At 39.6% G+C, this 17,153-nt stretch overlaps 1 protein-coding gene across 1 annotated transcript; it reads right to left on the bottom strand.

Annotated features, from left to right (window-relative positions):
• Positions 1 to 13,449: 13,449 nt before the first annotated feature.
• LOC105470077 (dolichyl-diphosphooligosaccharide--protein glycosyltransferase subunit STT3A) lies at positions 13,450 to 15,916 on the bottom strand. The gene has a single exon (XM_011721820.2). The coding sequence runs from the start codon at positions 15,814 to 15,816 to the stop codon at positions 13,699 to 13,701; it is 2,118 nt and encodes a 705-aa protein (XP_011720122.2). The 5' UTR covers positions 15,817 to 15,916; the 3' UTR covers positions 13,450 to 13,698.
• Positions 15,917 to 17,153: the final 1,237 nt, after the last annotated feature.

Below are 17,153 nucleotides of genomic sequence, written 5' to 3'. Positions count from 1 at the left end.
GAACATTGACCACCTGCTTAATTATAAAAATAGTCTTTGTTCACCAAGGTAGTCCTGTAGCTTCCTAGTGTCCAGAGCATTTACACATCTACTTTCTCCTTCACAACCTCTACCTCTGGAATAGAGATTCTTCTGGAATATTCCAGAGGTTGTAAGGGGTGTGACTGTTGCCCCGTGGGGACAATAGGGGCTGCTTGGCAGGTTTCTAGGCAGCTTTTTTTTTTCATAACTGGACCCATTCTGAAGTCTGTCCTTTCACCTCTCCTAGGTCTTTCCTGGATGTAATGAGTGATTAGTTTCCTCTGCTAACCGATGGCTAAGATGGGATGGAATATTTACATCATAGACATAGAAAATTCAGGCCCAGTCTCCTTGTATGTGTAGGCTACTCTGTACCTTATCTCATCACTCCTATTTTTGATCAGCATTCATCCAGCCAAGCTATCCTTGGGTTAACTCTTTCTCTCTTTCTTTTTTTTTTTTTTTTTTTTTGAGACAGAGTCTCTCTGTCGCTCAGGCTGGAGTGCAGTGGTGCGATCTCAGCTCACTACAAGCTCCTCCTCCCGGGTTCACACCATTATCCTGCCTCAGCCTCCCGAGTAGCTGGGACTACAGGCGCCCGCCACCACACCAGCTAATCTTTTGTATTTTTAGTAGAGAAGGGGTTTCACCATGTTAGCCAGGATGGTCTCGATCTCCTGACCTCGTGATCCACCCAGCTCGGCCTCCCAAAGTGCTGGGATTATAGGCCTGAGCCACTGCGCCCGGTCCCCCAGGTTAACTTCCATTTATCTGCCTGACCTCTGCCTCAATGCCCACACAGTCCTTCCACAAACCTGGAATACTCCCCTTCCTCTGCCTGTCCCCCTTTCCAGGAAAAAAAAAAAAAAAAAAAAAAAAAAAAACCTAATAAAAAAGAAATAAAGTTAAATTAAATTAGGAAGATTGTGTTTAAACATAAGGAATAGTCACTACACTTTTTAATGTCAGATGAAATGAATTTCCAAAGAAATCATTCTGTGTTGTTCTGGGTTTGATTAAGAAAAGAAGAGACGCACTCATGGTGTTCTTGAATTAAGGCATCACCTCACCCACAGAAAGAGTCTTTGGCAAGAAGGTCTCCTGAGATGTCTTCTAGAGCTATAGTTCCATGTTTAATGAGGGAGAAATTATTTACACTCATCTCACAACTTGATTACATTCTCACAATAATCTAGGTAATAAATACATGGGAGTGGTAAATAAAAGTTCAGTTTCTACTAAAATTTCAGGAAGAAAAGAAGTAAGTCTGTCCTCTAGAAGGGAAAAAGTGTTCTCATTTATGTAAAATGAATGAGATTAGTCATCACAGAGGTAAATCTAGAGATTGTAAATTTTTACCTGAAGAGCTTTGACAACAACTAAAACTCCAATCAAAAGAATGGTGTGATTTCTAGGAGGCAGGATTACGATGTAAGGGAAAATCTAGCCAATTTTACTTACCCTGTCTGAACCAAATTGGGTAGCCAATGTGAAGCATAGAAAAGAGAACCCCGAGATTCATAAAATGGTAATATTTGTCAAACTACAGCCTATGAGAATTTGGATGAATGAAGATAGATTATTAAGATGCTTGTGTTCAGTTAGGATAGGAGTAACTCACAGAACCTCGCCTCCTAACAAATATCCTTCCAATTTTTCCATAGTCTTTTTCATTCATCATAGTAGTCACAAAGTGACTCTGTAATTACTAATTCAGTTTCTCAGCTACTTCAATATTAACAGAAGGTATCTCAGATACAAACACAGTCTGGTCATTAAAAATAAAAATCTCTCACACCTCTAAACCTAGCACGTTGGGAAGCCAAGGCAGGAGGATTGATTGAAGCCAGGAGTTTGAGACAAACCTGGGCAATGTAGTAAGATCCTGTCTTTGCAAAAACAAATATAAAACTTAGCTGAGCATGGTGGTGTGCACCTGTAGTCCTAGGTACTCCAAAGGTTGCGGTGAGAAGTCACTTGAGTCCAGGAGTTTGAAAGTGCAGTAAGTTATGATTGCACTAATGTACTCCAGTCTAAGTGATACAACCAGACCTTATCTCTAAAAATAAATAAATAAATAAATCTCTTACTTTCAATAAATATAAATCCTTTACCGGTATTATGTGGATAACAACACATACTTTCAATAGGTTGTGATGAAGATCAAAATATAGAACATATTTAATACATCTGACATATGCCTGACCCATAATAAATATTTGGTAATTCTCCTACCCTTTTCCCTCTCTTTGCTTTTATTCAAATTACAACAAATAAAAGATACAGAATAATATTAGCCAGCTGAGACAGAGAACCTGCTCAGCTCTCTAACCCTGACTGCCTGTGTCCTTGGGCAAGTCATTGATCTCTGGCCATCGGATTCCTAAGATAAAGCAAGGATTTAGACTACACAATATCTGATTTCTTTTCTATCTCTAATATTAAAAGAGACTGAGTATTTAAGATTGGTCCTTGGGGTGTCATTTTGATTCCATTCAGCCTGAGATTCAATTATTCTGCTCAATTGATCTTTCTTAATAATAAACAAAATCAAATAACTTAGATAACATTCAGGTTAACAAGGCAGCAAATTAGCAATACATAACAGACCTTCTCTTAACTTCCCATTAAAACACCCACGAGGATATGCAAAAAGATAAAAACTGGCACCAGTATTGTAAACTAAAGATAAGAGAAGAAGATATGTCAAAGTTCAGAGGGACTTTCCACTAATCGCATCATTAATGGATAGGGATTGAGAAATATAATCTTGGATGGCACAAACTCTACCCTTTGAACCAGAACAGCAACAACCCCAAAGCAAGAGGAAGACTTTGACTCTCCCCCACTGGCCATGGTCAACTTCAGGACAAGGGGTTGCCCTGAACAGAAAAATAGGTGCCATCCCCCCACTGAAATAGAGTTATCATCTGAGCAAACTAACATCATAACCTCTCTTTTTTCCCCATCAGCAGTTCTATTTCTGTATGCATTTAGAGTCTACAATTCCCAGTGAGCTACTCATCTTGAAGTAGAATAACAGTTGGTTAACGGTGTAGTGAATACCAAGTAGGGGCTGGGAGAAGATGAACACTGAAAACTGAGTGTGGTGAGTGTTAGGAAGCAGGGCGGAAGAGTGTTATCTTTCATGTACTGATATTTCAATGAATTGCATTTTAATCATTGTCAGAAATCACAACTCTTTCAGCAGATGTGTGCTGTGCCCATAATGTATCATATACAGGACTTTTAACCCTCCTTGGCTAGAGCTAGGAAGGAAAAACTGTCAGTCCCAGAGTGGGCAATGAGAGAGTCAAAGACCACATCACTCATCCTGTCTATTGGTAACCCAATATTGGACCTTTGAAATTATTCTGCAACATTTAGAGAATGAGATATTTATACTGAAGGCTCAAGGGAGAGCTTATTTTTTAAAATTGTCACTATGAAGACAAATAGAGCAATGCTTTATTTATGAAACAATTTCTTCAAGGTTTTTACTAGCTAAATATTCTCAGGCTCTTTTGGTGTTTGGTGGCCATTTCCTGGTTGATTCCACTCACATGGGATGTTTTGATCATAGCTTTTCACAAAAATTGGCCAAGATACTGTATTAACTACTGTAACTGTATCACCCTTAATGGTTCTGTCAACTAGCATATAGCAGATATAATTCGTCAACTCTGTGATTGAATGCATTCTTAATCTGAAAGTAAAAACCAAGCGGAAATCCCTGTTGTGTTCAATAATGCATTGGACACAGTACAGACTGTTACCAGAAGGATTTGGTTCTGCTTTCTCTTCAATAAGTCGTGTGAAAAGAATGATTGCAATATTCTAAACTGTTATATTATTGCAATCAAACTGGTGCTGGAGAGGTTTAGAGTCTGGATATTCAGAACTTTCCCATGTTTCACTTTACCATTAGGATGGCAGATAACTATATTTTAGGTCCTTTATTTTTCTTCCTAAACTTATGTATATAATTTAACAGATAGAATATTTTAGAACTATGTTAATAATTAAGAGATTTCTCCCTTTTCATATTTTTAGTTGTTTCCCTACAGGAATCTAGAGGAGGCAGTAGTGGAAGCAGTAGTGGTGGTCATAGCTAACACTTGTTGCGACATCTACCATGTGTCACATATTATGCTTAGCATTTTACTTACATTATCTCGCACAATCTTGATGATCACTCTAGGAAATAGACATGTAATTACCTTTATTCCACAAATAAGGGGTGAAAATATCAGGCATCTGGAAAGTGTTGTTTCAGAAAGAAAATCTGCAAGAGTGGAAAGATATTGGCTCATAGAATGTTGTAAGAAATTAAATTTTATGTATAACCAAGAGAGATTCTACCTTAACTAAATTTAACAAGTATTTATTGTATGCCCACAATGGCAATTTTCTAGGCAGTTAGGGACATAGCAATGAACAAAACATATAACACCATCATGTGACTTACTTTCTCCAGTCTATAAATGAACAAATGAACAGGTAATGGTTTCCATGAAAAAAAAAGATAAAGGATTTGACAGTAATGGTAAATGATCAAGGATACAGAGGGCGTGAAAATGATGCCTAAGGATAATCTCTCTGAGGAGAGATCTGCTTTTAGGTAAGGAAGTCAGTGAAGAAAAGGAGTGAGATGTGGAAAACTGGGGAAAAGAGTTCCAGACAGAATAAACAGCAGTTGCAAAGATCCTTGGATGAAAACAAAGTTGGTAAGTTCAAGAAAGAGAAAGAGGGTAGTGAGGCTGGATTAAAATCAGCGAGGGGAAGAGTGAAGAAAGTTTCGAGAGGAAGTCATCTTTGTAAGTCATCGCTTTGTAAGGGCTTTGAGTTGTGGTAAATGCTTTGGGTTTCATTCAAAAATAAAGAAGGTGGGAAGCTTGACAGTTGTTCCAAATCTTTGCTCACCTCTCTTCCTGGACACCTAGCCAGGTCACACTTCACAACATACATTGCAGCTCAGTGTGGTCATCTGACTGAGAACCGGTCCATGGAGTGTAAGTAGAAGTGATGTGCTCTACTTCCAGGATTGGACAATAAAAATCATCCACCCATGCATCTCTGTGGCATTCCTGCTTTCTTGCCTTTGGGGATAGGACTGTGGATGACAGTCTTCAAATCCATATGTTGAAGATGGCAGAGCCACCATCACCTGGAAACCTAATGATCACATTGAGAAAAGTCTAGCCAACAACCAGTTCACTCACCCAAAACTCTTACGTGAGAGAGAATTAATTTCCATTTTGTTGAGGCATAACACACTTGGGTCTATGTATTATCACAACCTAGTCTACCATAACTTCCCCAGTATCCATTCTGCCCTTTTGCTATTTCAATAGAACCCTTAATTTTCAGCTTAGCACATGACTACATGGAATAAAGGTTATATTTCTAAACCTCCCTTGCAGTTCAGTGTGGTAGCACAAATAATTTTTGACCAAAATGGTATGAGTGGAAGTGATATATATATATATCACTTTTGGGAATATATATATCATATATATATATATATTCCCAAAGAGGCGTAGCCTCCTCTTTTCCACTTCCCACTGGCCTGAAAGCAGATGTGGTGATGTCGAGTCACCTTGAGCCATGGGGACAAGTAATACACGCTATGCATAACAGAAAAATAAGATGGAGTAGCTTGGCTCCCTGACCTGTGGAGGCATCATTAACCTCGCTATCTTGTTAAACCTGCAGCTATTTGGAGTTTCTATTTCAATAGTTACCTATATGCTGAATAATCTAGAAGTCATCAGAAGGCTTTAAGTAAGTGAAACATAATTCAACACAGTCTGGTTTATATGTTAAAACTCTGGCTGCTGGGTGGAGAATAAGCTGTGGGGTGGCCAGAGTAAAATCAGGGAAAGCAGTTAAAATGCTATTGCAGTAATCTAGGTGACAGATGATGGAGCAAGCTAAGGAGGAGAGAAGTGGTAGGATTCACAGTTTTTGGAAGGTGGTGCCAATGGTATCTAATATAGGCTTGAGGTAAGGTGACTGTCAGAAAGAGAAGAGAAAATGACTCTAGTTTCTGATTTAAGCAATTGGGCAAACAGGCCACTAACTGAGATGAAGAACGTTGGGAAAGAAGCAAGTTTGAGGAAGAAAATCAAACCTTTTTTTTTTTTTTTTTTTAGCTAGTTATTCAAGTGGAGATAGCAAGTGACGTTCTATGGAATCTAGAAACTTCCAGCTTGGAGTTTAGGAAAGATGTTAGGCTAGAAACAAAAATTGGGAAAATCATTAATAAATTTATAATACAATGTACTAGCATAATATCAAAGGGCTCCATTTATGACAAGAATCCAGATACAATAAAGGCAATATCATGTTGGATTGGCCCAACATAACATTGCATATTTTTCTAATCGGCAACAAAATATGACTTAATACTTACATGATATTCTTGTTTATTTATAATTGGCATGTAGAACAATAACTGGTATCCAGTTCTGGGTCCTTCAGGATGACATGATATTAACAGACAGGACAGAATTATTGCCGTAATACACAAGAAGACCTTGGTGAATTATCTTCTACTTGTGTTTTTAATCACATTAACTACAGAAGCATTCCTGTCTATGTTGTACTATTTTTCTTTCAAAGGACTGGGAAAGGCTTCATCACTGGGCACTGTGCTTGCTGAAGAATAGAAGGATATGGCATTTGCACTTCCAAAGGCACAGGATAAAAGATATACCTCCCACTGTCATTTCCTACCCTCTTTGTGGGTACTTATTCTCTGGGTAATTATTGTCTAATTTTCCTGTTTGACATTAGCCTCACCATTAGCATCTAGGAAGGAATTGAATGAATGCTTTCCTGAGGCTCTAAGACTGACATAAAGCCCACATGCATAATGGGATTAACTATCTAGATTGAATAACTTCCCAGTTAATGTAAGTACAAGTTACAAGGGTCAGCTTAATATTTTTGAAATGGGAATCCTTCCTTGCTTCTTGCACTTGCTGGTGGCTCCAGGCATTCCTTGACTCTGGCTGCATAACTCCAATCTCTGCCTCTGCCTTTACCCTTCTCTTCTTCTCTGTGTCTCTTTTAAGGGTGCTTGTCATTGAATATAAGACCCACCTAGATAATCCAGGATCGTCTCATCTTGAGATCCTTAATTAATTACATCTACAAAGACTATTTTTCCAAATAAGGGCATGTTCAGTCTCCAGAGATTAGAATGTAGACATATATTTTGGAGAGCCACCATTAAACCCACTGCAGTCTCAAGTCTTGTCAATCACTAGAAACACCTAGATGACTTGATAAAGTACAGATTCTCAGGTCCCATCCTTAGCCATTCGAATTCCACAGACCGGGTTTGTATGCATGTTTGTGTTTTATTGTAGATAAGAACTAAATCTGGGTTTAAAAAAGAAAATCACTAGGTGATTCTGATAGTTATTGTCCCCCATTCTTTCAAGATCTTAATTTTGGAAAATGTCATTGTTATCTGTTACATCATCAATGCAGTGAAAGACAATAGCATATCAAGAATGGCAAGATGGTGTGGGGGAAATTGTGGGCTTGGAAATCAACCAAAGCTCTGCCTGAAATTTGGCAATATCTTGGGCTATTAAATTCTCTGAGCTTCCGTTTTCTCACCTGTAAAATGGAAATCTTTACATTTTAGTGTTATTGTGAAGATTAATGAGATAACATGTAAAACCCCAGCACATGCTCAGTGCTCCATTAAATGGAAACTATTATTAGCAAAAGGTGGATCTGGCAGCCTATGTTAATCCATGTAGCTATAATACAATCATCCAAACTGACTCATTAATCATGTCATGATTTGCTTAATTTTAATATACAAAAAGAATAGTATTTACAAATTTTGGAATTGTGAACAGGTTCTATAAAACAATGAGAGAGTGTAATGGAAAATATTACCTCTTTACCTATTATAGTGACGATTTTTCAACTTCCATATAGTTTCCAAAACCCTAGGTAAATGAAAAATCTCTAATGTTCAATTGATTCAGTGACTTTGCCCAAACTTCTCCTATGGACTAAATTCTGTCTCCCCTAAATTCATATATTGAACATCACAAGGGTGGAACCCCAATATAATAAGAGAGTGGCTTTATAAGACAAAGAGAGAGAGAGAGATCTCAAGCAATCTCTCTCTGCCATGTGAGGACACAGCGAGGGTTAAGGCAGGCATCTTCAAACCAAAAAGAGACCCCTCAATGTTGAACTTCCAGCTTCCAGAACTATGAGAAATATACATCATTTAAGCCACTCAGTGGTATTTTGTTATGGCAGCCCTAGCAGACTAATACCCACCCCTCCCCACCCCCCATCTAGCCTATATCCCTTTTTAGCATGATTCATAGAAAATATGTCTTCCTTGTTGTGATGAACATTTCCCAGGCCTGCTATTTCTCCTTAATTCTGATAGATGGGGTAAAGGAAAGTTACGTATTACATGCAAGACAACAGAGAGTGTTTCCTATTAATTTGTAAGACCCCCAGGTCATCAGGCACAAACTATCATCATTATAGATTTATTTAACGGTATTATCAGACCCATAATTTCCCTTAATTCAGGATGGATATTTTTCCTTGAGTAATTATTTTTCTTCTTTCTGTGAGTAAATTCTCTGGCCACCTAGGTGAATTTATTGCTTACACTTCTGCACAAAAAGCTTTGATATTCACCATTGCTTTCAGAATGGCCAGAGGACCCATCAATTCATAACTGCAAAGACCTACCATTCCTTAACCTCTACTCCTCTTTGTGTAAACTTTTGATCCAAACCGGTACACTGACATTGTACTGACCAGCATTGTTCTTTCATTTTCTCACATTTTTGCATCTCATTCCTTCTACTTCACATGCCCTGCTAGCACAGTCAACCATATCCAATCTAAGCAACACGTCCTACTTCACCTCCTACCTGCTCCTAGAAGGCTTTTCTGAGCACTCCAGCAAATGACTCAGTCCATGGTAGCTTTGTCCTTGTTGTGTCACACCACTCTCAGGACTTTGCACAGGATAAATGTTCATAAATGTTAACACTTCTTGGTCTAAATATATTTCTCTATGTAAAGAGCCCTTGAACTTCTAAGGCACTTCTTGTCTGTATCAGCCATTTGAAATGAATCATGAACCTTCTGAGGACAGCCCATATGCAGGTTTGTGTTATTTACATTTTTTACTGTGATTTTACTTTCTACTTCTAGTGTGAACCACATTGAGAGCTTCTTGAGGACTATCTCTCATGAATGAGATTTGGAACAAGAAAAAGAGTACAGGTTCCAACCTAGACTTCCCTGCTGCTAAAATTACACTGTTTAGTAAGTCACCTCACAACCAATTTTATCAGTAAGTGGAAATCATAATCCCTCTCCTTCAGGGCATGGTGGCTCACACCTGTAGTGCCAGCTACTTGAGACCTGGGTAGGAAGATCTCTTGAGCTCAGGAGTTTGAGTCCATCCTGAACAACATAGTGAGACTCCATCTCTAAAACAAAACAAAGCCATAATAAGTACCTCACAGGATTTATATGAGGATAGAATGATATATTGTAAAGTATCTAGCACAGCATCTGCCTCATGGTAAATTCTCAAAATATAGGAGCTTTATTCTTATGTCCCGGTACTCCCAACACTTTTGTAGGTTAAATATTTTTAATTGTTAATTTAAATATATATTTCTATATAAAGATAAAATGGGGAAAGGATGCCATATTTAAATGTTTTTATAAGTCCTCTTCTAACTCAAGATGTCCTGACGCTGTAAACTTTAAAGTGTATCAGAATGCATAGCATAGAAGGCAGCGCAGTGCTGAACAATAATGCTCTTTAAAGTAGCTGCTGCATTTCCCGCATTTCTTTCATTGTTCAGAAAATGGCTCAATAAGCCCACTAAATGATTTGGAATTCATTCAGGTCTTGTGAGGCCATTGTTTGCAATTCTCTAATTGCCATTTTACAGTCACATTGGACCCAAAGGATACAGTCTGAAAATTCATTGAATGATGGAATTTTCCAGTTATAGAGCAGAATCCTAATAATTCAGAGACATCTCACTCCTGTAGATGTCCCAGAAAAAGGTTAATGTGAACATAATTGCCTGTCAAAATCTTTCAATTATAGACTAGTTACTAGTTACCTTTTCTTGAAGATAGGTAAAGGCAGTTGTATACACAAATTAATATTTAATTTGGATGATCTTCACCCAAAAATGAAGGTTATAGGAATCTGTGCTCTTGATTTAAATTAGAATATTATCTCCTTTTTTTTTCTCCTTTCCCTATATTGATTCCATGCCTGAGCAGTTAAAACCTTTGTGGAACAGAGACATGACATCGTGTCACTGTTGGCAGCACAGGGAGACACAAAGGTAGAGAGATTTCAGGAACAGAAAAATCCCTGTTTCTTCCAAATATAGCCTTTCTTGAAGTTTCTACTTCTGGAATTATATTTGTGGAAATATTCGTTTTTATGCACTGGTTTTTTAGAAAACCATGTACACACATACAAAGGTACACAGCAAAAAATGTAAAAAAAGTATGGATATATAGAAAGCCTACAAAGCAGTCCTGAAAAGGGGAAGGAAGTAAAATTTTTTAATTCTGTTTTACTCTGTTGCTGAGAATATAAATTAGTACAACCACTACAAAGAACAGTTTGGAGGTTCGTAAAAAACTAAAAATAGAGCTACCATACACGCCAGCAATTCCACTGTTGGGTATAGACCCAAAACAAAGGAAACCAGTATATCAAAGAGGTATTCATTATCATGATTCTTATAGCACAGTTCAGAATAGCCAAGATTTATAAGTAACTTAAGTGCCCATCGACAGACAAACAGAAAAAGAAAATGTGGTACATATACACAATGGAGTACTATTTAGCCATAAAAAAGAATGAGATTCAGGTATTTGCAACATCATGGATGGAACTGAAGGTCATTATGTTCAAGACAAACACTGTATAGTCTCACTTATTTGTGGGATCTAGAAATCAAAACAATTTAACCCATGGATATAGAGAGTAGAAAGATGGTTACCAGAGGCTGGGGAGTGTAGTGAGAGGGTGAGGAAACATGGGGATGGTTAATGGGTACAGCAAATTAGTTAGAATGAATGAATAAGGACAAGTATTTTATAGCACAAGGTGACTATAGTCAATAATAATTTAATTGTACATTTTAAAATAACTAAGAGTATAATTGGATTGTTTGTAACACAAAGGATAAATGCTTGAGGGGATGGATACCTGATTTCCATGATGTGCTTATCATGCACAGCATGCCTATATTAAAATATCTCATGTACCTCATAAGTATATGCATCTACTACTACATATCCACAAAAATGAAAATTAGAAATTATTATTTTTAATTCTGCTTGAAAATTTTGTCCTGTGAGAAAAGATTTTAAATGGTCCATTTTCAAGACATCATCAATCTAAGTACTGTCAGCCAGCCTGTGGATGTAACAAACCACACAGCTCATGCACCTAGAAGGTCACAATTAACTAACAGGATGTAGAGGATGAGTCAGCCCATAAAAGGGAAGAAAGTTTCATTATTGGGAAATCGAAATTTAAGTGGGAAAGGGGACCAGGGTATGACCTTATAAGGGGATAATGAAACTTAGGTTATGTTTGGAAAGATTATAACCCCATAGTACTCAACCAATGAGGAACTGAAAGAAAGACTTGCATGCTAGGAGATAAATTACCTGTTATAACTGCCCTGAGTATGTCTGCTTACCAGACACCCTATCTTGCAAGACTGCCATTAAAAGTCTTGCTTCCAGTGTTCTTCATGTCTCTGAGTCCATTCTTTGGGTTTGGATGGATGAATGTGTGTTTCTCAGTATGGTGCAGCCCTGAATAAAAACCAAAATCTTTTATGCCTAAAATGTTTGGGGAAAAAAAGCATGAATCTACATTTTGGTATGTTCATAATATGCAGTCATTCTTAGGAGCAACTATGACTTTACAAAACCTGTCCACTCTCTCCCCTTTCACTCCTACACCCACTATCTGTTCAGCCCTGCGTCTCTTGTCAGAATTTTTAAAATTATGTTCTCTCTGATCTCCTAGCTTCTACTTTCTTTCATTTTCCTTCAGGGCTAATCTGTGATAAAATATAGATACTCTGCTCTGCTTAGCAACCCCGAATGCTCTCTGTTGCTGCAGGAGAAAGTCTCAGTTCCTTTGAGTGGCCTTCATGCCCCTTGTACAAAGTCCTCATAGACTCATCACCTTCTCTTCTCCCCAGGCACACTGCACTCCAACCATACCCTTTGTCTTCCCATTCCCTGAACAGGTCTCAAACACTGAATCATTCCATAAACATCTTGGAGTCTTTTCACATGCTCTCTGGATGTCCTCCTCCTTTTCTGCCAGGTCAAAGCGTCCAAATCCTTCCTGGCCTCACCCAGCTACCACACAGATACTACAGGAAGAATCAGGTTATATCCTAGACCCTGATGATTTCAGAGCCTTAAGCTTTTCCACCCACAAAGTTACCCCATCAGGGGATTATGCAATACAAATTATGACTGAAGCAAGAGGCAAATGGAAGCCCAAGTCCCATGTGGCTCAGGTTTCTCTGCACCCCACACAGTCCAGCTGAGCATGCCTCTGCCCACAAGGTGCTCCTGCACACCACCATCGTCAGTGTTGGTCTTCTAAGTTTCTCAAAAGAACCCAAGGCCAGAAGACCAGACTCAAATTTAGAATTCTCAGACTCCTTGAAGGTCCACACAGGAATTTTAAGGACCCGCCATCACCTGACTTTTCCTCCATACCAGCTCTGCCCAGTACTGTGAGCATAGGTACAAGGATATCTCAGCCTGCATGTCCAAACTCAAGCCACACCACCACCACAATTATCTCCTCCAAGCACCATCTCTTGGAAGATGAAACTATTTGGGCAAAAAATTCCAGGGCTATGGATATTGGAGGTAGAAAGGAGGGCACGGGATGCAGGTGGCCACATCTTTGTGGTCCCAAGACTCTTTGCATTATGGAGAGAAGTGTAGCCATCTGCATCCGGGTCTTCTGACAAAAGGAGGGGGCAGAAATGGGAGTCGGGGAAGTGAGGATAGCATCTACCGACAGGGGCTTGTCTTGTCCCGATTTAAGACGATCAGGCAGTGGTGTGTCTTCAAATGAAAACAAAGACAAGTCTCATTCTGTGAACTGTTTGTCTCTCTAAAACAGTAGATCTCAACCAGGGGTGATTTTGTTCTCTATGGGATATACTTGGCAATGCTGGGAGCTATTTTGAGTTGTCATGATTTGAGAAGGTTGGGAGTTGCTACTGTCATCCAGTTGGTAGAGACCAAGGATGCTGCTAAAACTCCTAGAGCGCATAAGACAGCTCCATCACAACAATAATATAATATTAGTTTGGTACATTACTTCTTTTTTTTTTTTTTTTTTAAATTCCCCCCTTTAATTGACCAAAGTAAAGCCATGACATTTCATTTGGTAACCTGTTTAGAATTATAAAAATCATTTCATTTGGCCCAGCCCATACTGCCCAGGACAAAACTTTCAGACAATTTTAATGCCATCCAGCTTTGTTCTTACAAACTGCATATTAAAAAAAAAAAAAAAAATCTTCAACGTCCTAAATGTGATGTGCCCAGTGCGAAGCATATCAGAGCTGGACGTGACATTTATGTCCTTGACAAGCCTCGATTATCCAGGTCCTTTACCTTGTATATCCTGACCAGCCAATGTTCTGTGGTATACGCTTCCTCCAGGACATCAAGCTCAAAGTCTTTATTCCCAATCTCAGCATTTCGGACACGGTCAAAGCCTGGAGGACGCTTGGCTTCTGTGTAAACCTGTCCAAAGCGGTAGTAACACATCTTGTACATGAGGCAGTTGAGCAGCACTGGAGAACCTTCACGGTCCACACGGAACTCCCCAGTTGGAGTATAATAGTCATTCTCCTTAATATGTTTGCCTGTATCTGTGCTCCCTCCAATCCGGACCATCCAAAGAAACTTGTTGATATCATCAGAGGAATACCCAGTGAGGCCTCCAAAAATGACCAGCACATAACTGACATCAAGCTCCCTCATGATCTCATAGGCTTTTTCCTCTGTGGACGCCATTGCCTGCCCTACTCGAGAAATATGGGTATTATTCCATGTGTTATTGTCCACTAAAATGGTTCGGTTTGCCATAGCTGTAATCTGATAGCCATAATCCCACCAGGACATGACCTTCGCATCCTCTGGAGTATTGTGACGAAGCCAATAATACGCTTCACGAAAGTCATCAAATATGATCCTACTGCCATCCCCACCACGGGCAGACAGTACAATGGACGGAGAAGAGTAGGCCTCACTGGTCACCCACGTTGAATAAAAGGTATAGGTGATAAGAAAGAAAGCCATGACCAGTATCATCCCACTTGCCACTTCATTCTTAATAGGGTAGGTAGAATCCTGTTGCTTCTTGCTCTTCTTGTCTGGATGACTTATGTCCAGATTCTTCATGTATGTGGATAGCACCTGGGAGACTCCAATGCCGGAAAGAATGCACATAACAGGTGCCAACACTAGCATTAGACGCACCATTACAGCTGAAAAGTACATGCTGGTCACACCATACATGATGATAAAAATCCGGGCATCAGACAGGTTGCTAAAGCAGTAATAGAGGCCAACTGGAAACATGAAGACGAGGAGCTGTAGGTCAAAATAGTATGAGGACCAGGTTGTGGGCTGATGCTCAGACACAGAAGCAATGATGGGGATGTTGTTCTTAGCGTAAGAAGGATCCAGCAGTGAGTAGAAACGCCCCGTCCAGGGAGATATTTTTCCTGTCAGCATGAGGAGAGCTCCCACGGTGAGAAGGACAAAGCCTGCCAGAGAGATGACACTCCGGAAAAGAACTTCAAATTGTTGTGGATTCAACTTGCTGCGCAGGTAATCCACAAAGGCATGGATCTGGCAGAGACCAAAGACCCCAAAGGCTGCCATGTGCTCTGATGAAAGGACAGGCTGGAAACCCACAAAGGAGATCTGCATAGAAAGTATAGTGCCCAGGCAGTAAACAGTACAGTAGGCCACGTAGATCCGGTGGGAGAAACGGCCTGTGAGCATCAGCACCAGGACATGGAGAGGAATCAAGTTGATCAGGAACACATAACCTCCCCATGACGAGACCATGTAGAAATAAGCAAGGGCACACTTAGCTGCCCAACAGATGGAACCATTCTTTACTGCCTTGATCCACATGTAGTAGGTGAGTAGCATGCAAAAGATGGCAATCCCTTCATTATCATAGGAGCCAGCAACAGATGGGGAGATATATCCAGGAACTACAGCAATCATGGCAGCAGCAAGAAGCCCAGCCCCTGCATCCTTGAGCTCTTTGGTAAGGTGGTATGTGACGATGGTGGTGAAGGAGGAGAAGAGAGGGGCCAGGAACACACAGACATTCCGAATGTCGATGGTGATGTGGAAAAAATGGAGTACATGGTAGATTGCAGCAGAGGTGATCATTAAACCTGGGTAAATTGTTCCTCCAATGATTCGTCCCAAAGGGTACCAGGCCCGGTCATCAAACCAGTTATGGAATTTATAAAACCCCTCCTCAGCCAGGAACCTGGTAGTCCGATAATTAAAGTACGGGTCAAACTCATTGATAACACTTTCAAATCTCAGGACAGCAAAGAGACGAGTGGAGAAAGATAATACAGCAGCCATTGACAGAATGAGAAGCTTCAGAAGTGTGTCCTGCTTCTCATAGGACAATCGCAAAAATCCGAATTTAGTCATCTTAACATGAATGGGTGGCCACACACGACGATCAGCTGGCCGGCTTTCCTAGGCGATCCGCTGGGCTCCCTCTGCCATCCGTTCAGCCGGTACATTACTTCTAATGACAAAAACCACAATTACTTTTGCACCAACCTAATAATAATAACGGAAAACATTTTCTAAAAGATAATTTGTAAATTGGCTATATATAATGTTGTTGTCAAACAGATCTTAAAGCAATGGTTCATGTCAGTTAACTGCACAAAAGATTTAATCACACACACATGTGCACACGTGCATGCACACAGGCAGCTTATGAACTAAAGTTCAAATTTCTAAGCTTGACATTCAATACTACTCTTGATCTGGAGCCTACCCTGTCTATCGATTTAATTTTTCTCTATGATCTCCTTATGTAACCCAAAGCATGTGTCCACGTTACCGGCAGACTTAAATATTTTAGAATGCTATATGACTATCTCCCATATTTTCCCTATCAATCTTTGGCATACTCAATCCCACTCCTGATAGCGAATTAAGTCTTCAGTTGGACCTTCTAATGTAAAATGTTCAAATTCAGAAACTAGCTACAGTTAAACGGAATTACCCACTAGTATACATCAAGGCCGTATCACTAAGATAATAATAACTAGCTCTTGGGATTGGAAGGATAAGAAAATGACACCATGTATAAATCACTATGAAGATGTTACCATTATGATGTCCCTACCTCATAATAGCACTCAATGAAATGTCTGTGTCTCTCCTATAATTAAAAGGGCATTCCAAGTAGGAAAATAGCTTTTGCAAATAAATTAAAGTAAGATTATTTACTGTAAAATAACAATAATAATGTAACACAATAGAAGTTTATTTCTCACTCAGATAAAATCCAAAATAGATGTTCCTGCTTGATGGCGGGAGTGGAAGGTAAGCTGTGTGGATGAAGGAAGACTGCTCCATAGCTTCACGCAGAGCCTCAGGCTGGAAGTCTCCATCACCTTCCACATGTGGCTTCCATGATCATCCTGTGTGTCAACATCCAGTGGGCAGATAGGAAAAGAGAAAGCACAGGGTATGTGCCACCACTTCTTAACCACTTGGCCAAGACATGGCACGAATCATCTCAGCTCATATTCCACTGGCAAGAGCTAGTCACATAGTCCTACTTGGATGTAAGGGAGGGTAGGACTGGAAAATGAGGGCCCTGGCTGGGCAGAGCTTCTCAGCAACAACCCTACACTATGGAAAGATAGCTAATGTCTATCTTTGCCACAGCAAAGCGCAAGGGTATAGGAGATTAAGCAAAGACAGTAAGCAGTGGGCAGGCTTGCCTGGCTAGAATATGAACTGGC

Source organism: Macaca nemestrina, chromosome 10, assembly GCF_043159975.1.
Source record: "Macaca nemestrina isolate mMacNem1 chromosome 10, mMacNem.hap1, whole genome shotgun sequence".
Classification (NCBI taxonomy): domain Eukaryota; kingdom Metazoa; phylum Chordata; class Mammalia; order Primates; family Cercopithecidae; genus Macaca; species Macaca nemestrina.
Note: the sequence above shows the minus strand (reverse complement) of the source record. Positions and strands in the feature narration are given on the sequence as shown.